Source organism: Neophocaena asiaeorientalis, unplaced genomic scaffold (assembly GCF_003031525.2).
Source record: "Neophocaena asiaeorientalis asiaeorientalis breed wild unplaced genomic scaffold, Neophocaena_asiaeorientalis_V1.1 scaffold296, whole genome shotgun sequence".
Classification (NCBI taxonomy): domain Eukaryota; kingdom Metazoa; phylum Chordata; class Mammalia; order Artiodactyla; family Phocoenidae; genus Neophocaena; species Neophocaena asiaeorientalis.
Window position 1 is genome coordinate 1818070 of NW_020175084.1, and position 26192 is coordinate 1844261.

General features: G+C 37.1%; 1 protein-coding gene across 12 annotated transcripts in view; it reads right to left on the bottom strand.

The window, feature by feature from the left end:
• The window catches only part of PTPN13 (protein tyrosine phosphatase non-receptor type 13), a 226571-nt gene that overhangs the window by 153495 nt on the left and 46884 nt on the right, over positions 1-26192 (bottom strand). For 8 of the 12 annotated variants that reach the window (XM_024764186.1, XM_024764179.1, XM_024764185.1 and 5 more), the window contains exons 2-3: positions 15219-15338; positions 3667-3738 (exon numbers count right to left, since the gene is read on the bottom strand). In XM_024764186.1, coding sequence (XP_024619954.1) covers positions 3667-3738; positions 15219-15333 — 187 coding nt within the window. In that variant the 5' untranslated portion in view covers positions 15334-15338. The remainder of the gene's footprint in view (positions 1-3666; positions 3739-15218; positions 15339-26192) is intronic. The other 4 variants (XM_024764184.1, XM_024764183.1, XM_024764181.1 and 1 more) reach the window with 1 other exon arrangement.

The following is a 26192-nucleotide window of genomic DNA, read 5'->3' on the forward strand; positions in this document are numbered from 1 at the left end:
TGGCCCACAGAATGAGAGTAAATAGTTGCAAATTAAGCAAGTGACAAGGGATTAGTCTCCAAAATATACAAACAGCTCATGCAGATCTGTGTCAAAAAAACAAACCCAATCAAAAAAAGAAAAAAATGGGCAGAAGATCTAAATAGACATTTCTCCAAAGAAAACATACAGATGGCCAAAAAGCACATGAAAAGATGCTTAACATCACTAATTATCAGAGTAATGCAAATCAAAACTACAGTGAGGCATCACCTCACACTGGTCAGAATGGCCATCATCAAAAAATCTATAGACAGAGGCTTCCCTGGTGGCACAGTGGTTGAGAATCCGCCTGCCAGTGCAGGGAACACGGGTTCAATCCCTGGTCCGGGAAGATCCCACATGCCACGGAGCAACTAAGCCCGTGTGCCACAACTACTTAGCCTGTGCTCTAGAGCCCGTGAGACACAACTACTGAGCCCGCATGCTGCAATGAAGAGTAGCCCCCGCTTGACGCAACTAGAGAAAGCCCGTGTGCAGCAACAAGGACCCAACACAGCCAAAATAAATAAATTAAATAAATAAAAACTTTTAAAAAGTCTATAGACAATAAATGCTGGAGAGGGTGTGGAGAAAAGGAAATCCTCCTACACTGTTGGTGGGACTGTCAATTGGTACAACCACTATGGAGAACAGTATGGAGGTTCCTTAAAAAACTAAAAATAGAACTACCATATGATCCAGCAATCCCACTCCTGGGCATATATCTGGAGAAAACCATAATCTGAAAGGATGCATGCACCCCAGTGTTCACTGCAGCACTATTTACAATAGCGAAGACATGGAAGCAACCTAAATGTCCTTGGACAGAGGAATGGATAAAGAAGATGTAGTACATATATACAAAGTAATATTAGTCAACCATAAAAAAGAATGAAATAATGCCATTCACAGCAACATGGATGGGCCTAGAGATTCTCATACTAAGTGAAGTAACTCAGACAGAGAAAGACAAATACCAAATGATATCACTTGTGTGGAATCTAATTTTAAAAAAAGAAACAAACAAACAAATGAACTTATTTACAAAACAGAAACAGACTTAGAGATATCTAAAAGAAACATATGGTTACTGAAGGGGAAACATGGTGGGGAGGGATAAATCAGAAGCCTGGGTTGAACACACACACACACACACACACACACACACACACACTACTATATATGATAGATAACCAACAAGGGCCTACTGTATAGCACAGGGGACTCTACTCAGTATTTTGTGGTAACCTATATGACAAAGGAATCTAAAAAAGAATGAATATATGTGCATGTATAACTGAATCACTTTGCTGTACACCTGAAACTAACACAAGATTAGTAAATCAACTATACTCCAAAAAAAAAAAAAAAGATTCATGGGAAATTACAGTCTATGCTCCAAATTGATTCCCAATTAAAAATTTATTATTTCCTCATAAATTTTGTTACTAACTTTTAAAAACTTCAGTTTCTCTAATATGAAACAACAGAATAGCAACCCCTTTTTGAAAATAAAATTATGCATTAAAATTGGAATTAAGACATCTGTATAGGGACTTCCCTGGTGGTGCAGTGGTTAAGAATCCACCTGCCAATGCAGGGGACACGGGTTCGATCCCTGGTGCCGGAAGATCCCACATGCCGCGGAGCAACTTAAGCCCATGCACCACAACTACTGAGCCTGCACTCTACAGCCCGTGAGCCACAATTACTGAGCCTGTGTGCCACAACTACTGAAGCCTGTGTGCCCTAAAGCCCACATGCTGCAACTACTGAAGCCCGCGTGCCTAGAGCCTGTGCTCTGCAACAAGAAAAGCCACAATGAGAAGCCTGCACACCACAACGAAAAGTAGCCCCTGCTTGCAGCAACCAGAGAAAGCCCACACGTAGCAATGAATATCCAACACAGCTAAAAATAAAATAAAATAATAAATTTAAAAACATTAATAAAAAAAGACATCTGTATAATATAAATTGATAATGATCATCTCTTCAAAGACATTTTACATCATGTAAATTTTCTTCATGTAGCCAATCATTCAACAGCATTTAATAAACTCCTATAAGCCTTTGGTCCTCAAGAACTTATGTTCTGATATAGTATGTCTCAGACTTTGCTAAGCATCCAAATCTCTAAAGTCCCCTAAGAGATTTAAAAACATATAAGACAAACTGTCAGCTTCATATCATTCCTTTTATTATCTGACATCATTAATTTAGTATATAGTCTCATTTAATAAGAGAGGCAGTAGGGTGTAATCGTTAGGACTAAAGCCAGAGTCCCTGGGTTCAGATCCTAGGTCTGACATTTGTAGCTTACATTGCGATCTTAAATAAGTTACTTGGCCTCTCTGTGCCTCAATTTCCTTATCTGAATAGACAAGGCTGCTGTGGGGATTAATGCAAAAAGCACTTAGAAATGTTTCTCGCACACAGAAAATGCAATACAAAAGTAGTAGCTATTATTATTTAATAAAACTCGGAAGATACCAGATGCAGACAGTATATCTAAGAAAAGTCTCTACTTAAGTTCATCTTCAATCATCTATTTAGCCTTTTCCCCCACAATGGAAGACAAGGAACATACCATACATAACAAGTATTGTTTCAGAATAACAAACTTCTCAAATTGCTCTATTTTAGATCTTTGGGGATTTGGGGGGTATTTCTTACCTAAAATTCATACTAGAAATACAGATGATTTAGATACAAAGTATCCTAAAATACTGTTTTTTTCTTTAATTCCTTGGGGAATATATCTTCTATAAGTGTTCTATTTATTGCATGGCATTTCTAGTTAGCATAGATCCCAAATTTAGAAAAATCAGTTTAAAATTTTACAAGCAAGGAAATTTGTACTTGCTGAGTAACTAATCACACAGGTGAAATTGGTTTTACTGTACCTAGTCATTATCTTCAGTCATTATATTCATTATCTGAATGTACACATATCAACTATAGTAAGAACATACAGTTTTAGAAATTTTTATTTGTAATAGAATTTACAGCATTCTGATAACACAAAATTATGCAAACTCATCAGTGTAAATTGATATATATGAGCTTTTCTTCACTAGAATAGGAAAAGACATTTTTATCTCTTACTGATGCCATTTAATCACACAAACACACACATTCTTTTCTTTTTCTTCTTTTTTTTTTTTTTTTTTTTTTTATTTTTTTTTACGGTAGGCGGGCCTCTCACTGTTGTGGCCTCTCCTGTTGTGCAGCACAGGCTCCGGATGCCCAGGCTCAGCAGCCAGGGCTCACAGGCCCAGCCGCTCCGCAGCATGTGGGATCCTCCTGGACCGGAGCACGAACCCGTGTCCCCTGCATCGGCAGGCGGACTCAACCACTGCGCAACCAGGGAAGCCCCTTTTTCTTTTTTTTTAAACACTAAACACAAGCAAGCCACCTATCCAAACCACAACCACTGGAATCTTGGTATGACTTAACGCATCAATTAGGCTTTTAGTAGTTTTGTTTTGTTATGTACTTGCAAGACTCTTGAGGTAATTCCAAACCATGCATCTTCATAACAAAACACTAATGAGATCTGAGTTTAACAAAAGTGATATATGTATGTAATCTATATTAGTAAAACTAAATTGGTTATGATTATTAAAAGCAATAGGGTTTAAATACCTGGACAATATGGATAGAAGGCAGCAGGTCTCTTAGCCTTTGCCCTCCTTTTCAGCAAACCTCCTTGGCCACCTGATCAGCATTAAAGAAACAGTTGTAGAAATATTTCTTCCTTCCGTTCTTATCATATTCTGAAGAAACTGCCCACTTTGTTGCTTTAGCATATTAAGTTCCTCCTCTCTGATTTTTCTTTAGTGTTCACCTTTCCCACCAATGTTCTTTACCCACATCAATAAAAACTGCACACCTCAAAATTATATGACAAAATACTGAACAAAATGCTTCTGTAACTCTGTTTTCACACATTTCTTCTAGAATATAAGTGGTTTAAGAATAGGAAATATGAATTTCCTAAAGATCAAGTACAACACCATTATGATAAGGTAATTGCAATACTTGAAAAAAATGAATTTGTTTACAATGCTAACTCTAGACCACCAGTCCACACCTTTTAAAGGTGTCCTCTGCCCTGATCTACGACAATAACTTATCAATTTACATTCTGCTGGTCACAAAAGAAATTTTATTTTGAATCTCTATTATGAAGAAAAAGTTTTCTTTCAACTTTCGAACACCAAGAACTCTAAATTATTCACTGAGGGAATATTCTGGATCTTCATTTTATTCACCAATCTTTATTACTTGTAGTTACATTTTCAAGTATGATTCAAAGAAGTGTCAGTTTTTTTAACTGGAATATGAAAACAGACTTATTTACAAAGTATCTGATTTTCAGGACTTAGGGGTAATTGAGAAAGCAGAGTCCTCCTGTCTCCTAACTCACAGAATTTTTGTGTGAATTCTGGAGACAGGGCACAGGATTCTATACAGTATTTTCTAAAAGCTTCCTGGGGGACTTCCCTGGTGGTTCAGTGGTTAAGAATCTGCCTGCCAATGCAGGGGACACGGGCTTGATCTCTGGTCCAGGAAGATCCCACATACCACGGGGCAACTAAGCCAATGTGCCGCAACTACTGAGCCCACGTGCTGCAACTACTGAAGCCCGCACACTCTGGGGCCTGCATGCTGCAACTACTGAAGCCCACACCTAGAGCCCATGCTCCACAACAAGAGAAGCCACCACAATGAGAAGCCCTCACACCACAACAAAGTGCAGCAATGAAGACCCAGCACAGTCAAATTAATTAAATTAATTAATTAAAGAAAGACTTATCAAATTGCATATTTAAAAAAAAAAAGCTTCCTGGGGATTCAGATGGGCACACCAATCTACCCGACACACAAACAGGAACCAATGCCCTTATCAGGGGCAATAAAATAGTATCATAGCTCAATTAAGTTGCGTCTTGACCTTGTACTTGCTCCATCTCTATGTCAATTAACTAATACCAAGGATATCATGAGATGGAATATGTATGGCTTTAAATCCTTCCTTAAAGCTCAAAAAATTTTTTTCACTTTATAAAGCCATGAATGAGGCATTTAATAAGAGATATGGTAAGCCGGAAAGTGTTACAAGAAACTATTTTATCAAATTATAATAAAGTCATTTTGTATTAGAAAGGCAGAATGACTACCAGAAATAATTTTAGACTAGAAGGGAGACCTAAACAGCTTTTCTCTATAAGAGGGAAGCTGAATAAATGGCACCAAACTGAGGATATCATTGACTACGCATTTAGAAATGAATTCCCTTATGCAGCTGATAAAATTATCTTTATTTGGTTTTTTTTCTATCTTGTTCCCAAAGGAAAGCAAACTGCAAATGAACTTCCAATGCACTTTGCTTCTTTTCTGACACTTTCTTAAATCCAATGAATATCTACATTGTATCTCTTCAAACTTTGAGGTGAGCACCTTTGATCTCTTCTACCCTGATATGTCAATGTGGTATTAAGCATACAACCAGTATGCAGAAAACATCCTGGGATTAATACCAATTTTTTATTTCCCCAAGGAGGGCCTAAACTTTGAGAGCAAAACTGTTTCTTACGTCTATCATATTTTAGGCTGTAGACTTCCAATAGACAAATTTGCTTGAAGGTGGTTTCTTTCTTAAAATGCACAAATCATATCTTATCTGAGCATTCCATTCACGCAGTTGCAAAAATGTTAATCTTGAATGGTAAAGTCTATTTAAAAACTTGATTTTATTGCTAGTTTAACAATTTTGTCTAAGCAATCTTGGAACCAAGTGCTAAGCTTCTTAAAGCACTGGCATTTCTGTTGCCACTTAACAACTTCATGACAGCCCCTGTAGATCACACAACTGCCACATTATAGTTTGCCAGACAAAATAAATTACAACTGAGGTAATTAGCAATAGAAATAACTTTTATAGTAAAGGCCCTTTATAAAGCAGCGGGTTTGGGGTTCCCCCCACCCAGTACAGAAAAGTTTCAGGTTAAAGGAGATCTTCTTCCACCCTTGCTACCTGCATAAAGCTGGGGAAAAAAAGAAAACAAAATTTTAAAAGTGAACTCACCAACTTCTCTTTACGTTGAAGGACCTGGAATTTATACAAAGACTGAAAAACCAATAATATCAAGGGTGACTGTCATTTATTTCATTTTTGAGGAACTAGATGCAAAGGTCAATGAAGATTAGTGTATATTTTCAGTTTGCAGAGGAAGGAAATAGTATTCCAGAAAGAAAATGGCTTGATTTATGATGACATGCTTCCACATAACCATGATCTGTAGCTGCTTATGAAAAACATTTTTGTGCTCACTAATGCTATTCTCTGCTGCTCTTCAGATTACCATCCTCCTATTTTACATTTTAAAGAAATTTTCCTTCTCAAAGGGAAAAGGAGGGAGGGGGCTTATTTGAATGGTAAACTATTCTATTTTTCAAAAAGAAATATAACGATATATTTCTTGTAAAAATGTTAACCATGACTGACACACATCACCCTAAGAAAAATCTTAACTTATTACTAAATGATACAAAGCATAAAGCCCCCTTCTAACTTCTATATTTGAGAAAAGAAACATGAGAATTGCAAAACGTTTTCTTTAAAAAGCTGAGTTACATAATATGGAAAAATCTCGGTCAGAATGTTGAATAAAAGAAGTCAGACAGGGCTTCCCTGGTGGCACAGTGGTTGCAAGTCCGCCTGCCGATGCAGGGGACACAGGTTCGTGCCCCGGTCTGGGAGGATCCCACATGCCGCGGAGCGGCTGGGCCCGTGAGCCATGGCCACTGGGCCTGCACGTCCAGAGCCTGTGCTCCGCAACCGGAGAGATCACAACAGTGAGAGGCCCGCGTACCGCAGAAAAAAAAAAAAAGAAGTCAGACACAAAAGAGTTCACATTGTATGATTCTATTTATACGATGTTTAAAGATTGTTTAAAAACTTATTTATGTGATATCTCATAATAATGATTATTCTTGGTAACCAAGAATTGATTAGGAGGAAGCAGGAGAGAAGCCTTCCCAGGTGTTAGAAATGATCTAGGCAGTGGTTATATGAGTGTGTACATTTATAAAATTTATCAGGCAGTACAATTAATAATGCTCTTTACTATATATATTATATCTCATTTTAAAAAATTCCTGTATTAAATTAAAACAATAAATACAGTAAAATTACATTTGTCAGCAAAGATGGGGCTAGAGAGCATGACCTGTAGCTACTTTCCCCTCGAAACGTTATGAATCTTTAAATTTATAAAATGGCCTATTTGTCACATCTAGAGCCAAAAGAATTTCACATCAAAACACGGTAGACAGGGCTTCCCTGGTGGCGCGGTGGTTGAGAGTCCGCAAGTTGTAGGGGAGGGGTGGTTTACTACAAGTGCTTCATACACTTGTTAAACAACCCACATTATTCATTTTAAGAATGTTAGATATTAAATTAATTTCATGTTTTATAGTTTGTTTCCAGGGAACATATGGGGTAACTTTACCTGGCTCAAACACATTTAACTTGAAGGACCTGTTAATTCCGGCCTTATGTAGGCAGGGCAAGATGTAGCATGTTGAAGACAACTAATACACCCTGTTAATCAAAAAAATTACTATTGTAAATAATTAGGAATTAATATAAAGAGACTAGTTAGGATTTGGTCTTTAAAAGCTGCATAGACTATACAAAGATTTACTCAAAAGGTTTTAATCCACAAAAACTTTCCATATTTCTTATAAAGGTTTAAAACAAAACAAAACAACCAGTAAGTCAATTTGAAGTTCAGTGCTTTGTCTCCTTTTTCGTGCATTGAGTTACTTACTCTCCTTTGGTTCCACCAGATTGGAAGTTTTACATTTTCTCTCTTTTTGTTTTCTGATTACTATTACAAACTTTAAGGATATTTGACTACGCAAATTCTAAAGTCAAGAAACCTACCATTCTCATGAATAGAATCAAACCCTTAAATTGTTTTACTCCTGTCATCTATCCCAGTCTAAGTCTTATTATTTTATTTATAATTTTAAATTTGACATCATTATTATCAATATTTTATACAGCCAATGCTTATTTAGATTTACCATCAAGATGACTAATTCTTTTGCTTTCATTCCTTTTTGAAGGTTTCTTCTTCCTTCTGAGTTAAATTTCCTTCTTCCAGAAATACATCTTTCAGTAATTTCCTCAATAAGGGTTTGTTGATGGTAAATACACTGAATATGTATTTTTCATCCAAAACTGATGTTTTTCTTGAACCACAGTTTAGGACAGTAAATTCTAACTGAACATTTTAGTAGCCACTAGCCACATATGGCTTTTAAGAAAGAACTTGAAATATGGCTAAGATAAGTGAGGAACTGAATTTTAAATTTATTGTATTTTATTTTATTTATTTTTTAATGAAGTATAGTTGATTTACAATGTTATGTTAGTTTCTGGGGTACCACATACCATATATATATGGTTTATTACAAGACAGTTCCCTGTGCTATACAGTAGGACCTTGTTTATCCATTCTATATATAATAGTTGGCATCTGCTAGTCCCAAACTCCCCATCCAACCCTCCCCTTTGGCAACTACAAGTCTGTTCTCTATGTCTGTGAGTCTGTTCTGTTTTGTAGATAGGTTTGTGTCATATTTTAGATTCCACATATAAGTGATATCATATGGTATTTGTCTTTCTCTTTCTGACTTACTTCACTTAGTATGATAATCTCTAGATCCATCCATGTAGCTGTAAATGGCATTATTTCATTCTTTTTTATAGCTGAGTAATATTCCATTGTTTATATGTACCACATCTTCTTTATCTATTACTCTGTCCAAGGACATTTAGGTTGCTTCCATGTCTTGGCTATTGTAAATAATGCTGCAACGAACATTGGAGTGCATGTATCTTTTTGAATTAGAGTTTTCTCCAGACATATGCTTAGGAGTAGGATTGCTGGATTATATGACAACTCTCTTTTTAGTTTTTTAAGGAACCTCCATACTGTTTTCCATAGTGACTGTACCAATTTACATTCCCACCAACAGTGTAGAGGGTTCCCTGCTCTCCACACCCTTTCCAGCATTTGTTATTTACAGAGTTTTTGATGATGGTCATTCTGACCGGTGTGAGGTGGTACCTCATTGTAGTTTTGATTTGCATTTCTCTAATAATTAGCAATGTTGAGCATCTTTTCATGTGTCTGTTGGCTATCTGTATGTCTTCTTTGGAGAAATGTCTATTTAGGTCTTCTGCCCATTTTTTGATTGGGTTGTCTGTTTTTTTGATATTGAGCTGTATAAGCTGTTTGTACATTTTGGAAATTAAGCCATTGTTGGTCACATCTTTTGCAAATATTTTCTCTCAGTCTGTAGGTTGTCTTTTCACTTTGTTTATGGTTTCCTTTGCTGTGCAAAAGCTTATAATTATTTGATTAGGCCCCATTTGTTTATTTTTGCTTTTACTTCTTTATTTCTTTATTTTTTTATTACATACTAAAGAAGCAAAACCATATGTTCATTTCAGTAGATACAGAAAAAAAAAATTGATTCCTTAAATGTGTAAAAGTTCTAGAAGAAAGCATAGGAGACAATCATTGTAACCCTGAGCTACAAAGATTTCTTAGATATGATATTGAATGAATGGTTTATAAAATAAAAAATGATAAAGTAGTCTTCATCAGAGTTTAAAACATCTACTGCTCTTAACACATTATTAGGAGAATGAAAGGAGAAGTCACAGGTGGGAAAAAAATATTTGCAAATCATGTAAATATGGTGAATTATAATGATTGATTTCTGAATGTTAAACCAATCTTGTATTCCTGAGGTCTACTTGATCATGATGTATTATAGTTTTTATATACTGTTAGACTCGATTTGTTAAAATTTTGTTAAGAATTTTTGCAACTATGTGCATAAAGTATATTGATTTATTGTTTTATCTTCTCTAGTGTCTTTGTCTGGTTTTAATATTACAGTAATTTTAGCTTCACCGAAAGAGTTGGGAAATATTTCCTCCTCTTCAATTTTCTTCAAATGTTTGGTATAGTATTGTTATTATTTCTTCCTTAAAATTTCAAAATTCCCTAGTGAAGCAATATGGGCCTGAAGTTTTCTTTGTGGCACATTAAAAAATATATATTCAATCATCTTAGTAGATATAGGGCCATTTAGGTACTCTATTTTTTCTTGAATGAGCTTTGGTAGTTTGTGTCTTTTAAAGTGTCCATGTAAATGGTTGAATTTTTTCAAGAACTTTGTTCACAATTTTCCCTTATTACTCTTAATATGTGTAGAATCTGAAGCAATGTCACTTTCGTCACCTGATACTGGTTTTTTAAACATCTTGTTGCTATGCTCATAGGAGAGCAATCAATTTTAAAACTTTATTGTCCTGTATATATAAAGTGATTCTATAGCTCTAAAAAGGTACTGCTCATGACTTTAAAAAGTTATATTATTTCTGCTCTGCTAACATTAATTCTTATAAGTCACTTAAGTTGGGCCTTGTTTCCTTATCTCTAAAAATGATTAGTTCGGTGAAATGGATTAAGATCTTTCCAGCTCGAGGAGTTTGATTCCATAAATGAAAACATATGTGTGTGTGGGGTTCTGAGGTTATATATTTCTTATATATATTTTCCTTTCAGTAGCAAGGGAATTTCCCTGAAAGTATTTATTCAATGAAAGCAATTCTACAAAACAAAAAAAGAACTTACTCTTTCATTCAATTTTGCTGATTAAAATAATAGATCATTCATTCTCTAGTAAGATTGTTTTCTTAAACAGGTATCTACAAATTCTAATTTTTAAACACTTTTCAAGGAGGGAAGAGCAGAGAAGTTTATTTGATATTTACCCAGCTATCTGTAGTAATTTGTTTTTTTCACTCATGCATAGAATAAGCAAGTATCTATAATAAAATACAGATTCTATATGCCCTGCTCTCTGCAACCTTATACGAATCTGTTTTCCAAAAACATTAAGAAATGCAACGTCTTCTCAATTTTCCAAGGCCACTTGCTAGTAACTCTTTGAATGTTTTTATTTTGACAATGAATCTTGATTGTTTTTTAGCACTTCTATTTATCAAAATGCTTTATTATTTTTTTAACTGTTTAATTTACTAATTTCATTAACTATTGCTTGATTTATTAAACAGGGAATCAGAAATGAGTATACATAAAGGGATTTTTATGAAATTTATATCCTTACCTAAGTAAGGAAGATTGGGTCTTTTCCTCTGATTAGTTATGAAGGGGCAATTTTAGCAACAACCAATCAACCATTCTAATACCTTAAAATCCCACAGAGTCAAAAGATCTGTTTTCTGCCAAGAGCAACAGTTTCATAACTTACAAAAAGAAATCACTGCTTTGGGCAACTAATATAATTGTAAGCTAAATTTTCCAAGGCAGCAATAATTTCATTTCTGAAGATTATCCAGAATGCACGTGAGAATAGCATTGTTTTTTTATTATCCAGGACCACTGAGCCCCTGCATGAGTTCATCCACGATGTAAAAGCTAAAATCTTAAGTGTGTATACATTTTTGGACATCAGCTACGCTTTCCCAATCAGTTAATAAGAGGAACTGAGAAACATATAGTTAGAAGTCATGATATGAGAGGACCCTTAATGAAATTCCTCCAGAACTTTTATTTCAGTGGCCACGTTTAATTCCCTAATTAAAGAATATCCATCTTAGTGAGGCAAAAAAGTAAAATCCAGCTATCTATTATTTAAAAGAGATATCTAAATTACAATACAGATGATTTGAAAATTAAGGAAGGATAAAAAATATACTAGGTAAATGGCAAGGAAGCAGAGGTGGCAATATTAAGAGCAGGGGGACAGAATTTAAGGCAATGAGTAGTTAAAAAGTGGGGGGAAGGGCTTACTTTATAGTAATAGAAGATCCAGTCCATTTAAATTAGTCATTAGCCGTGTCATAAAATAGCACAAACACATGACAGTAGTAAGAAGACAGACAAAGACATCATTATAGTAAAAAATTTAAACTATTCCTAAGAATCTGACAGAGCAAGTATACAAAGTAATAAGGATATAGAAAAAAAATTAAAAGCACAAACATTAACAAGCTTAAGTTATACCTTAGAAATAGAAAAAAAGACACATTCTTTTCAAATTCCCACAGAATATTACAAAACTAAACCATGTGCAAGACCACGACAAAAATCTCAAAAATTCTAAAAAGTAATCACACCAATCGTGTTTTAATATTCACAAGACAGTAACACTAAGGAACTTATAACAAAAGGAGAATGACGTATCATCATCACCATCATCTAAATGTTTGGAAACATATTTTTTTAAACTTTTACTTTTCTTCTTCTCTGAAGAGAAATTCATTTGAAAATGATGTCTTTCAACAAGGTCATGCTTAGGTATCATTATTCTATGAATACTAACCACAACAATTTTGTCTTTAAAAAGGACTTAAATTACTAGGAGGCTCAAAAAGATGAAAAAATAGATAATTTTCTTGATCTGTGCTCAATAATCCCCTAGTAGAAATGCTTACTTCCAGCCTTCTATTTATAGGAATGTCAATTTGCACTGAAAAAGACACAGGAACAACATACAAGTTCAAGAAGATAAGGGAAAAAAAAACATCCATAAGAACTAGAAGATTTTTGTAACAGACACAGAAAGACAAAGAAAATCACTGTATTTTACCTGCTGTTTCCCCCATAACACTCCTAGTGTTATTCATAAGGGTATGTACTAGAGAACAAAGACCAACACCTTTCACCCACAAAATAAGCAAACAAAATAGTTATTTTATTTATTTGTTTTATTTATTTATTTATTTGTTTTATTTATTTGTTTATTTATTTGTTAAAATAGTCAGGAGAAGAACTTGTGGCAAAAAGACATTGTGCTATCAAATAAAAGGAATGAAAAACCATAGATTTTAGGTAAACTAAATAAAATAAGCCTGAGTTTCCTCCAAATAAATAGAAATTTCCAATTGGCAATCACGATAGTTGGTAATCTCAACTGCCAAAGAAGCCAGATTCAATCTCTCTATATTACTGATGTCAGGCTGTGAACTGGACTGAAGGTCTATGGTAACCAGCTCCCACTGGACAGTGTTTAAGATATACCTGCCTCACAATTATTTTATGAACACATCCAGGAAATCTCTTTATTGTAATGTGCCAATATGTTATGCAATAATTCCATCTCAATGATAGGGACTTAACATTCAGACATTTGATCTCTGTTAACATTACAAAATTTGAAAGAAGGAAAACACTTAGGTACTCACAGTGTGCGAAACACTTTATATTCTATGAGTCATGGCAAGGGCAGTGACTTCGCTATTAGCATAATGAAAAAAGGTATTATCTCTCCCTCCTCTGAACATCCCTAGCACTTACTGTTTCTCTCACACACCTGGCACACTGTTTTGAAGTAGTAAACTTTTCATATGTATCTGACTGATCTGAGTGTATCCCTTAAGGGCAAGCAACCGTGACACCTTCTACTTACTGGCGTCTTCCACACAACACCTCACAAGAAGGAGATGCTTTTTAAATATTGACTGTTGTTAATTAACTGAGTAATAATGCCACCAACATATCCTTCCTTCAACAACACCTCTGCAGCATGGTTACCTGCTCTGTACTCCAGAGAGCCTATACTTTCTGAAAATTCTCTGAAAAATTAAAATGAAGCAAACAAAACAACAAGGTCTACTTAAAATAACTAGATTTTAGTTAAGTGGCATTAGATAAAATGACTAAGTTTTCTTTAAATTAATCCTAACTCTAATCAAAGATCTTCAAATATCTAGGTTTCTCCCTCTGGATTAGAAAACAGCAGCAACACCAAAACACTACCATCTATTCCCACTCTTCCCCTGTGCTCTAGACTTTGCTTCATCAGTGGTCACCTCTACACCTTCCAAAAGGTTCCCATGGCTCCTGGTCTTCAGCAATTCAATTGTATAATGGTTCTCAAGCTTTAAAATGCATCAGAATATCCTTAAAGATTTGCTAAAACACAAATTGCTGCTCTACTCCTAGGGTTTCTTATTCAGTGGGTCTAGGGTGGGCCTAAGTGTCTGCATTTCTAACAAGGTTTTAGGTGATACTGGTGCTTCTCATCCAGGGACCCACTTTTTTTTTTTTCTTTTTTTTGCGGTACGCGGGCCTCTCACTGTAGTGGTCTCTCCCATTGTGGAGCACAGGCTCCGGACGTGCAGGCTCAGCGGCCATGGCTCACAGGCCCAGCCGCTCCGCGGCAGCATGTGGGATCTTCCCAGACCAGGGCATGAACCCGCGTCCCCTGCATCGGCAGGCGGACTCTCAACCACTGCGCCACCAGGGAAGCCTGAAGGACCCACTTTGAGAACTCTTACTACCCTCAAATCCTCCCCTATTTCTGTCATGCTTATTGTGCTTGATTAATTAATTCAAATCAATTTTAAAGTTTAATTCTTCCTTTAGATGAAGCATGGTTTCTTCACTACGCTAAATAGGTGTTGGACATGTGGTGTGAATAGCAAACACCATCTTCATGTGGAGCTTTTCAGCATAATAGCAAATGTTTTTAGACAACCAAAGGGTGACTGATTCTCTAACTTTTCTAGCTCCAAAATGCTACACAACCATTTGGACCACGTAACCACCTTTGCAGGGAAGCATCAAACTAGTTATTCAGTTTGCATTATCCCAGGGATGTGCATATAATTCTCTCTGCCAGGAATGTTTTTCCCTCCCTCTTACCTGGTTAACTTCTCTTCTTTTTCAGGTCTTAGCTCAGGGGAGATTTAGACAGGGAAGACTTTGTTTCCGTCCTCTTCACCAGATCAAATCCTCCTACTATGGGTTCTCACAGAGTCAACTGATTCCCCTCCCTGGTAGCCCTTGTCATGATTGCATTTTTTACATTTGTTTACATAAATCTTTTATTAATAGCTATCTTCCACGCTAGACTGTAAGCTCCAGAAAGACAGGGAACGTTTTTGCTTTTGATCACCATTATATTTTCAGGGCCTAGCACAATATTAGACACACAGAAGATGTTCCAATGAAGGCAGACAAGATCAGAGCTTTTTCAGCCCTAAGAGATAAGAGAAAGCATTCCTTTCTATAGTCTGCCACCCTAGCTGCTTTTCAGCTACCCCCACCTCCCCACACACACGCAAAAGGCCTTACCTTTTCTGAATAATTCTTGAAGACTTTCGGCACTTTGATTTAATACAGCCCATATCTCTTCCTCCTGCAGTGGTCCACCCCGAACCTCCAGGGCCTCAGCTAGTGTCACATGCATATTACCTAGGAAACAAGGGTAACAGATGGTCTACACATCAGCCACTTTACTGCACTTGCAGTAGTGAAAGTTCTGCATCAGTAATGAGACTATGAGGTCCCTGTCCACCTGAGTTCTCAATATGGCCTTCAATGTAAATATAATATAGTCCTACAGCTTAAAGTCACAGAAGGTAAAGGAGTTAAAGAACTCTCAAAACAACCACTTGCCCTAGCCCAATAGGGTCAACTTCAGAGATAGAACTGGAGAATAGCCAGAGTGGTGGTGACTACTTCATGGGAGAAGACAGAGACCTCAGGTACCAGAGACACCAAAGTGCAGGTAATTAAATCAAAGCAGCCAGACTGAAGTTCCATGTTTCATGCTATTCATCCTAGGTAAAAAGAATAGAGAGGAGACCCTACAGCCATGGTGGAAGAAGTTGGGAATAAGATGGAACACATTTTTTCCATTCACTAATTCATTTCTACATTTCTAATATATACACTATAACTATAAATTTTGCACTGAATGAAATTAACTATTTCTAGACCCAGCTTTGCTGCCAACTTACCATTTGCCCCTGGGAAAGTCATTTTACCTCTGAACTTCAATTTCCCATCTGTGACACAGGAATAATAATAATAGTAACAATAATGCCATTTTGAGGTGGCTATGACAAAGAAAGCTGTTATGCATGTAAATATGCTTTGTAATCTAAGACGTTATTGAAGTTGAATTAATAAAAAGTCAGGGTACTTCCCTGGTGGCGCAGTGGTTAAGAATCCACCTGCCAATGCGGGGGACACGGGTTCAAGCCCTGGTCTGGGAAGATCCCACATGCCGCGGAGCAACTAAGCCTGCAAGCCACAACTACGGAGCCCGTGTGCCAAAACTACTGAAGCCTGCACGCCCTAGAGCTCGTGCTCCACAACAAGAGAAGCCACCGCAATGAGAAGCCTGTGCACCGCAACAAAGAGTAGCCTCCGCCCCACCCCCGCAACTAGAGAAAGCCCGCGTGCAGCAACAAAGACCCAACGCAGCCAAAAATAAATAAATTTATTAAATAATAATAATAAAAAATAAAAAGTCAGAAAGGTGCCTCTGTGGTGACATTTCTGTAGGGTCAGTTTTTTTTTTTTTTTTAAAGCAGTCAATTAAGTAGGTGATATATTGATAAATTAAGACTTTCTATGGGGCTCAATAATCCTATTTACATTTTGGAAGAGGGAAATGCAGCTAGTCAAAATCCTCTTATATAAATTTTACTAAATTGACCCTCCTTGAAAAGAAAGTTGCTCTTTGTAGTGATTACTAAGATTTTTACACTAACCAAACTAATTTAAGAATAATGTATATCTGGGCTTCCCTGGTGGCGCAGTGGTTGGGGGTCCGCCTGCCGATGCAACAGAAGCAGTGGGTTTGGAAGAGAAACTAGAAGGGGAAGAAAATATTAAATACTTATTTTCTGTAATTATATCCTTCCTTAAATTTTAAAATTAACCTATAAAAACATCTCCTTCAGATAAAAGTTGACTTTGTTTAGTCAGCTAACAATATTTAATTAAAAGAAAAGCTAATATTTTCTTTTAATTTACATTTATGGTACTTTAACACAGATGGAAAAAAAAAGCAACTACAGCTCTACAAATGAGGCCAGGCTTGTCCTGTTACTTTCCTTTTCAAATGTTTACTATAGCATTTTATTCTTAGAGTCTGCCTTGAGGGGTGTCTACTTAAATGCAGAATGTGGTAGTTAAAAGGGAAGATATAAGATATTGCTTTGAAAAAGCCAAAGGGGTTTTTATTTAGCTTGTACAAGAAGAGATTATTATTCAGACCACTCCCCCCCCAACTCTCTAAGTTTCTCATGTACTTTATTATAATGATAACACTGTAATAGCCCAGTTATTAAATTAAAAAAAAAAATAGAAGCTTCATTCCTTTCTGAAAGATATCTGAGTAATCTACACAAAACACTACGTTAAATTGGAAGTTTTAACAGAAGATACTATTAGCAATCAGATACCAAAGTGACTTGTGAGAAAGACTACTCTGTAGCAAATTTCCGAAGTAATATGAATGAGATGAGAACCGGTTAGACAGCTCTAAAGCCTACACACAGGGTATAAAGAGTAGGGAGAAAATTCCATCAGGAGAATTTCTTTGAAGAGAGTTGTACTGATTTTCATGCCTCCTCCAAAGCAGGAGGGGTGTGGGAAGGTGCCTTAGAGTGCTTGGTATATGTTCCCTGGAATTTAGGGAGGACACCACAGACTCATGTCTGATACTTTAGGGATCTAAAGTCTTTGACCATCACTGAGGCAGTAGCCAAAGGGAGGAGAGGGTAAACAGAGAGTTGCAGTGAGGAAGCATGCTGTATTGGGAGCTAGCTACTCTTCCACTGGTTGGGCAGGGGCAGAGGGTAAGGTGGACAAGGAGCTGGGCCACACAGCCTCGAGTTAATGAAATCCCACCCCGAAGGTGAAAATGTCCCCAAATTTAGATTGTGGTGATGGTAGCAAAACCCTAAAGCAGTGGTCCCCAACCTTTTTGGCACCAGGGACCAGTTTTGTGGAAGACAGGTTTTCCACGGACCGGGGGTGGGGGTGGGGGGTGGTTCGGGACGATTCAAGTGCATTACATTTATTGTGTACTTTATCTCTATTATTATACTGTAATATATAATGAAATCATTATACAACTCACCATAATGCAGAATCAGTGGGAGCCCTGAGCTTGTTTTCCTGCAACTAGATGGTCCCATCTGGGGTCTGATGGGAGACAGTGACACCCGAAGTCTGTTGCTTATGTCCAGTCTACTCTGTAAGATGCAGCTTAATTGTCACTTGCCACTCACTGATAGGGCTTTTGTTTGTTTGTTTGTTCCTTTGCGGTACACGGGGCCTCTCACTGTTGTGGCCTCTCCCATTGCGGAGCACAGGCTCCGGACTTGCAGGCTCAGCGGCCATGGCTCACAGGCCCAGCTGCTCCACGGCATGTGGGATCTTCCCGGACCAGGGCACGAACCCGTGTCCCCTGCATCGGCAGGCAGACTCTCAACCACTGCGCCACCAGGGAAGCCCACTGATAGGGTTTTGATACGAGTCTTCAAGTGACTGATTTATTATGGTTTCTGTGCAGTCAAACCTCTCTGCTAATGATAATCTGTATTTGCAGCTGCTCCCCAGCACTAGCATTACCCCCTCAGCTCATCAGGCATTAGATTCTCATAAAGAGCACACAACCTAGATCCCTCACACGTGCAGTTCACAGTAGGGTTTGTGCTCCTATGAGAATCTAACGCTGCCGCTGATCTGACAGGAGGCGGATCTCAGGTGGTAATGAGAGCGATGGGGAGCGGCTGTAAATACAGATGGAGCTTCACTCGCTTGCCCAGCTGCTCACTTCCTGCTGTGTGGCCCGCTTCCTAACAGGCCATGGACCGCTACCGTGGCCAGGGGTTGGGAACCCCTGCTCTAAAGGGTTTTTTTTGCGGTATGCGGGCCTCTCACTGTTATGGCCTCTCCCGTTGCAGAGCACAGGCTCCAGACGCGCAGGCTCAGCGGCCGTGGCCCACGGGCCCAGCCGCTCCGCGGCATGTAGGATCCTCCCAGACCGGGGCACGAACCCGTATCCCCTGCATCGGCAGGCAGACTCTCTACCACTGCGCCATCGGGGAAGCCCCTAAAGGTATATTTTAAAAGGGTAAATTTTATGGTATGTCAAGTATATCTCAATAAAGCTGTTAAAAAAATTCTCCCCAGAGTACCACCTGAGGTTCCCACAGTACTAACCAGAAGGAGGAGGAAGTGAGGGGAGGTGGAGGGGGAAGAAGAGGAAGTACGAGGGGAGGGAGAAGAGGAGGAGGAGGAAGAATAATTAGGTGTTGGCTAGTGGGAGGAAAAATTTTTTGAAGCATCACAGGAAGTATATAGTTCCAGTGAAGGACTCTGAAGAACCCAAAAACATACACACAAAAGGGTCAGCCTTAAGCATATAACAAGCTCAAAGACAGTGAAGCCATGTTATAACGAGTCAGGTAAACAATTGTTTGCTTCTCTACCTTTCTTCCTGCCACCAGTTTAAATCCTGAAGCAGTCAAATACAGCAACTTGCAAATGGAAGAGGTAAGCAATAAAAAGAGAAGCCAACCACACTGCCTCCTACTTACTGTTAATCCTAGCTGGGGAAGGGAAGCATTTTAGTTTTGAATGAAGACTGAAATGGTGCTTAATGTATGACTAGGCACTTTTATTTATGGAATTGACATTGTATTTGAAACGTGATTGTAGTTATTACTATCAAAGAATAAGGAGAGAATTATGGACTTGAGTTTCCTTATAGAGGCAAGAGAATAACTTCCGCACATGAAGGAGAAAGAAGGAAAAGAGAAAGAGAGGAAGGAGGGAGGGAAGGGGGAGGGAAAGAAGGAGGGCAGAAAGAAAGAAAAGTGATGGGCACAGTAAGATGCTTATGATTATCTACTATAAAGCAAATGCTACATTCACACACACAAAGTGTTAAATCTTAAGATACTGGTTTTTCACTTATTTTTAAAGAGATTGGTTTTTAAAATAAATTTTTCCTATAAGAAAATGAAAATGTAAAAGTAACTTCAACACAACAGAATTTTTTCCACACTTGATTGTTCTGTCTACAAAGATTATTAATTACACCTCTATTTCTTGATTCAGTCAGGTCTGATTTATGTTATTAATCCTCTTTTGATTTTTATTTAAAACATTTTTTGCCTACTTAGTGTAGGATCTCTATGCATCTCTGGTTGGAACTTGTTAGACCACCAAAACATAGATGGAACATCTGTTTTTAAAAGCAATATTATCTAGCTAACAGAAGAGATTAGACATTTTATATGTATAACTTTGCTAGAAAAGAGGTTTAAGATTTTTAAAAACTGCCTCAACCCCCTAATCACCCAATCTCAAGACAATGTAATGTTAAAGCAGCTTTCTAAAATTCAAACAAGTAACGACATACCTATACCTTATAAATTGTCTACCTTATAAATTACCAAGTTTGGTAATTGCCTATCATCATCATCTCTCTCTCTGTTATTTTTATTCACCTTTACTATAGCTCTCCAGATCAGGAGATCTGAAAGGAAAGAGAAGGGAACAAAAGAAATGCAGAAGTGGAAGAGAGATGCAACAAAAAGGAAGAAAAAGGAGAAAAAAATTTAAAAGCTTGAATTCAACCATTAGATGAGGGAACAGTTATGAAAATTCTAAAGAGTTTATTACTTCAGTTGTTTCCTTTAGACACAGTACTAGATAACTTGGAGTGTAGATATATGACTGGCATTATTTTACTGTCAATAAGGTCCTGCTTTACAATAAACATAACCATATTATTCACTTTTATTTCCTTGAAAGTGGTAGGGTACATGATAACTATGCTTTTGGAAAGACTTTCAAATAAGAATAATTATATTACATAATCAGAATCATTATTATGTTTTTGGTTAACATAGGTATTGTTGTCATGACCTTAAAACTGTGCCCACAGAATCAGATAAAAACACAAAAGGATTCTAACAGATGTCATTTTAATCCTGAAGGATTTGTGGCACTCGCAAATAGGAAGCACATAAAAATGATTCCAAAAAGAATGAAACAGTAAACAGTTTAACTGAATCCAATCAAGTGATATCATGACCCATCTGGGGGTAGACTAACAAATTAGGAATGTTAAAATAGATTCTAAAGAAATAGGACCATAAGAGTACTCTGTTTCAAGAACAAAGCAACTATAAAATAGAGCTCTATGTGTGCCACGAGTCTGGGGCAAAGACACACTCATCATCCTGGCTAAAGACATCTCTGGTCATTAAGAAATCATAATGAGTTGAGAAAGCAATCCCCAAAATTACAAGCATCTTTAACCCGGGATGATTTACAATGAATTTTATAAAAGTTTAAGAGAAGCAAGCCCATATGTTAGTCTTTTTTTAAGTTAAAGAATCTGTACATATTTGGTATTTTAGCTGTTTATAAAGTTTAAGAGAAATAGGTCAGTTAGAATAACTGATTTGCCTTGTGATTCCAATTTAAATAATGTAATTGATAAAATGAGTTCAGGCTTGTATGAAATACCACTGGAACATATAAGAGAACTTAAGTCTTAGCATACTTACAAGTTTTCATTAATTAGAGACTTATTTAAGTACTCAGGAAGATTTTTTTTGGCCATACCGCACAGCATGTGGGATCCTAGTTCCCCTGACCAGGGATTGAACCTGTGCCCCCTGCAGTGGAAGCACAGAGAAGTTAACTTTTAATTGTATGAATGCAGTTTGAAACAGTTAAACGATTTTAATTAATAAAGTTTGAACAATGGGATTATACACTCAATCAAAAGGTCCCTTAAAAGTGACTATCAATCTTTTCTACAAGTAAAATAAAATAATTGACCTTAGAAACTTAAGAACTAGGTTTTAGAATTTGTAATTTAATAAGAATACTCATTTAAAAATAATTTTCAGTAAGCTTTTCTATATACAGGAATACCTTGGATACCATTTATTTTTAAGTTAGGAGAAAATCATTGTGATGAGACAAATTTTTCTTAGATACAACATCAATGTGTGAACCATGAAATAAAAACATGGTTAAGACTTCATCAAAATTAAAACCTCTGCTCTTTGAAAATAACTGCTCAAAGAATAAAAAGAAAAGCCACAAATTAAAGGAAAAATATTTACAGATCACATAACTGATAAAGGATTTATATCCAGAATATATAAAGTACTGTCAAAACTCAGTAATAGGAAAACAAAGCAAATTTTTTTTATCAAATGGGCAAAAGATTTGAATAGGTATTTCATTAAAGAAAACACATGGATAGCAAATGAGCACGTGAAAAGATGTTCAACAGTCATTAGGAAAATAAAAATTAAAATGAGGGCTTCCCTGGTGGCGCAGTGGTTGAGAGTCTGCCTGCCGATGCAGGGGACACGGGTTCGTGCCCCGGTCCGGGAAGATCCCACATGCCACGGAGCGGCTGGGTCAGTGAGCCATGGCCGATGAGCTTGTAAGATACTGCCACATAGCTATCAGAATTACTAAAATGTAAAAGACTGACCATAAGTATAGTCAAGGATGTGAAGGAACTAAAACGCTCATACATTACTAATGGGAATGTAAAATGGTACTCTTTGGGAAACTGACAGTTTCATAAAAAGTTAAATATAAGCCTACCAGATGATCTGGCCATTCCACTTCTAAGTATTTACCCAAAAGAAATTAAATCTTATTTCTACACAAAGACTCATACAGGGAACACTTCTCAGAGCTTTCTGAGATGCTCCTCCCAGGTTATAATCCTCAAATTTGGCTCAAATAAAATTTTCCATTTCTTAAAAAAAAAAAAAAAAGACATATACAGATGTTCGTATCAGCTTTATCTGTAACGCCCGAAAACTGGAAACAAGCAAATGTCTATCAACAAGTGAATGGATAAACTGATTTTAGTATATTCTCACAATGGAATATTAGTCAGCAATAAAAGGAATGAACTATTATTGATACATGCAACAACATGAATCTCAAAATAATTATACTGAGTAAAGGAAGCTAGATCAAAAAAAAAGAGAGAGAGAGAGGAATTATATACTTTATGATTACATTTGTACAAAATTATAAAAAATGCCAACTACAGTTACAAAAAATAGCTCAGTTGCCTGAGGATGGCATTGACCTATGGAGAGGCAGATGGAAGTTGATTACAAGGGAGCATGAGAAAGCATTTGGGGATAATGGATATGTTCGTTATCTTGATTGTGATGATGGTTCGCAGGTGCATACATATGTCAAAACTCATCCAGTTGTACACAATATGTACAGCTTATTATATGTCAATTATTCCTCAATGAAGCTGTTAAAAAGAGAAAACAAACAAACTAACTAAACCTCATGAAAGCCAGGACAGCATTCCTTTTCTTTGTCCTGTGAAGCCCCAACATGAGGTAACATATGCTTTAAAAAGAAAAAAAGTTTTCTAAAAGTTAATTTCTCCCATTAAAATAAAAATCTATAAGACTAAAGAAATCAAAATCCACAGCAAAGGTCTGAGATCTTCCCTCCTTAAACAGCCAAAGCATATCTAAGATGCCATGTAACTTATGTTACTAAAGTTAGAATGTGTAGCTTGATAACGCAATCATTTTTTAAAAACCATTATTCAAGATAGCCATGTCTTGTTTTTCTCTTAACTTCTAATTTCCTAAAGCACTTCAAACTGAAATGATAATTACAATAATTACAGGACATTTTAATTAATGTGAAATTATTTCTACCTTTTATCTGTTGATCCAAAAATGGTCAACATCAAGATAGATGTATACAAAGTAGAAATAAAAGCACTATTAGAGCTCTTGAAGACTAAAAGCTAATCTCTCTAACTAAAAAAACAAAACACTAATATTTCTTTTCCATTAGGAAGGTAGGTACAGATAAGTAGTAGAGAAAAAATATTATTGCCTAGTATAGTTAGAAAAGGCTAAGAAAGAATTGGGATTTTAAGGAAAAAAAGAGATAAAAGTCTGTGAAATTTTAATTGAACGTTGTCTCAAGGTAGAAAATAGCATGTGACCAAATATCTTTATTGAAGTTGGAGCAATGCTTAAGATTTGTCAACTTTTCCGTTATACCTTTCCCAGTGAGAGAAGAGAAACTAAAACAAACACAAGTCTAAATTGCCTTTCTGGGCCGCTGGCTCAGGTCAACTACTTATCTAAATAGAAGTCATATATGCCTATTCCCTGCTTTTCAAAGGACAGCTTCAAAAAACCAGAAGAAAAATTCTGGAATTCTTTAATCTTTCTCTGTAACATTTAAACTTAGGAGAAAAGTAAATGGAGGGGAAAATCCCTAATTTCACATGTGTTATATTTTTCCTCACCAACTATAAGGTACTAACAGAAAACAATGTAATGGTATTGACAGAACTTTGGTTTCCAGTATTGTCTTTCTACGTCACTCCTCCTCCCCACCCACTGACTTTTGTTAAGATCACTGCTTTAGAATACTTATGATTGGTCTTCAAGAAATCTAGATTAAAATGTCTCAGAGTGGGCTTCCCTGGTGGCGCAGTGGTTGAGAATCTGCCTGCCAATGCAGGGGACACGGGTTTGAGCCCTGGTCTGGAAAGATCCCACATGCCGCGGAGCAACTGGGCCCGTGAGCCACAACTACTGAGCCTGCGCATCTGGAGGCTGCGCTCCGCAACAAGAGAGGCCACAGCAGTGAGAGGCCCGAGCACCGCAATGAAGAGTGGCCCCCGCTTGCCGCAACTAGAGAAAGCCCACACACAGAAACGAAGACCCAACACAGCCAAAAATAAATAAATAAATAAGCTTTCATTAAAAAAAAAAAAAGTCTCAGAGTAAGCAGCCACAAAAGGAAACAAATATGTACAAAGCACAAAAGTCCAAGAAAATAATCTTATTTGTCCTTTACATTGTAATAAAAAAATTAATGTGGTAGGCAGAATTCTGAGATTACCCTTAACATCCCTTTCATGTTGTGAACTGACTATACAGAGGGATACATGACAAGGACCTGAGGGTGGCCTCTAGGTGCTGATGGTGTACCCCAGCCGACTACCAGCAAGAAAATGGTCCTACAACCACGAGGCACGTTCTACCAACAACCAGTGAACTTTGGCACAGGACGCTGAGCCTCAGATGATATCATATTCCCAGTTGACACCCTGATTTAAGTCTGGTGATATCCTGAAAAGGGGAACCAGATAATCTGTACCCAGAATCCTGACAAACAAGAAGTACAAGATAATAAATGTGTGTTGCTTTAAGGCGCTAAATTTGTGGTAAGTGAAAGTGGGATTCGGCTATAACAAGAACTAAAAATGTGGGAGCAGCTTTGGAATTGGATAGTGTGCAGAAGCTGAAAGAATTCTGAGAACGCCTAACTTGCCTTGAACAGATTCTTAATAGATATCTGGACTTTGAATACTGTTGGTGAGGGCTCAGAAGGAAACAAGGAACATGTTATTGGAAACTGGAGGAAGGGGAATCCTTGTTAAATAGTGGAAGAAAACTTGGTGACATTGTATCCTGCAGTTATATGGAAAGCAGAACTTACAAGTGGCAAAACTGGGCATATGGGAAGGAGATTTCCAGGTGAGGTGTTAAATGTGTTGTCTGGTTTACTCTTACTCCTCATAGTAAAATGCAAGGAGAGATAAATTGAGGAAAGTCCTATTAAAGAGGAAGGAACCAGGACTAGATGATTCTGAAGATGCCTCTCCAGATAGCAAAAGATGCTAAAAGTCAGAAATGGTTGCCAAAAATATAATAGACAAAAAAAAGAAAAAAGACCCTCTGCTAAAATTTCAGAAAGATCAAAAGGTCAGAGGATTCAGTCACATAAACGGCCCTTTCAAGATTTTAAGGGTCTCTGGTAAGCTCTAGAGTTGTTCCTTAGCCATCTCAGCAGGAGGCAAAGACAGAAAAAGCATTATTTTGAAAAAAAAAATTTGCAGGTGTAGCTTTCGTCTAATATAGTGAATCCCTGTGAAACCCACATAAAACCCAGAGTTCCTGAGAAAATTGTTTCAGCATAAACACTGCCAGGTTGAACTAAAAGAGGAAGAATATAAAATCGAAAGAGGCTGCTGGAGGTGCCCTCGATTCTATAGTCAGGAATAAGCCTGGTTAATACCACTTAGCTGGGGCTTCCCTGATGGCGCAGTGGTTGAGAGTCAGCCTGCCGATGCAGGGGACACGGGTTCGTGCCCCGGTCTGGGAAGCTCCCACGTGCTGCGGAGAGGCTAGGCCCGTGAGCCATGGCTGCTGAGCCTGCGCTCCACAGCGGGAGGGGCCGCAGCAAAAAAAAAAA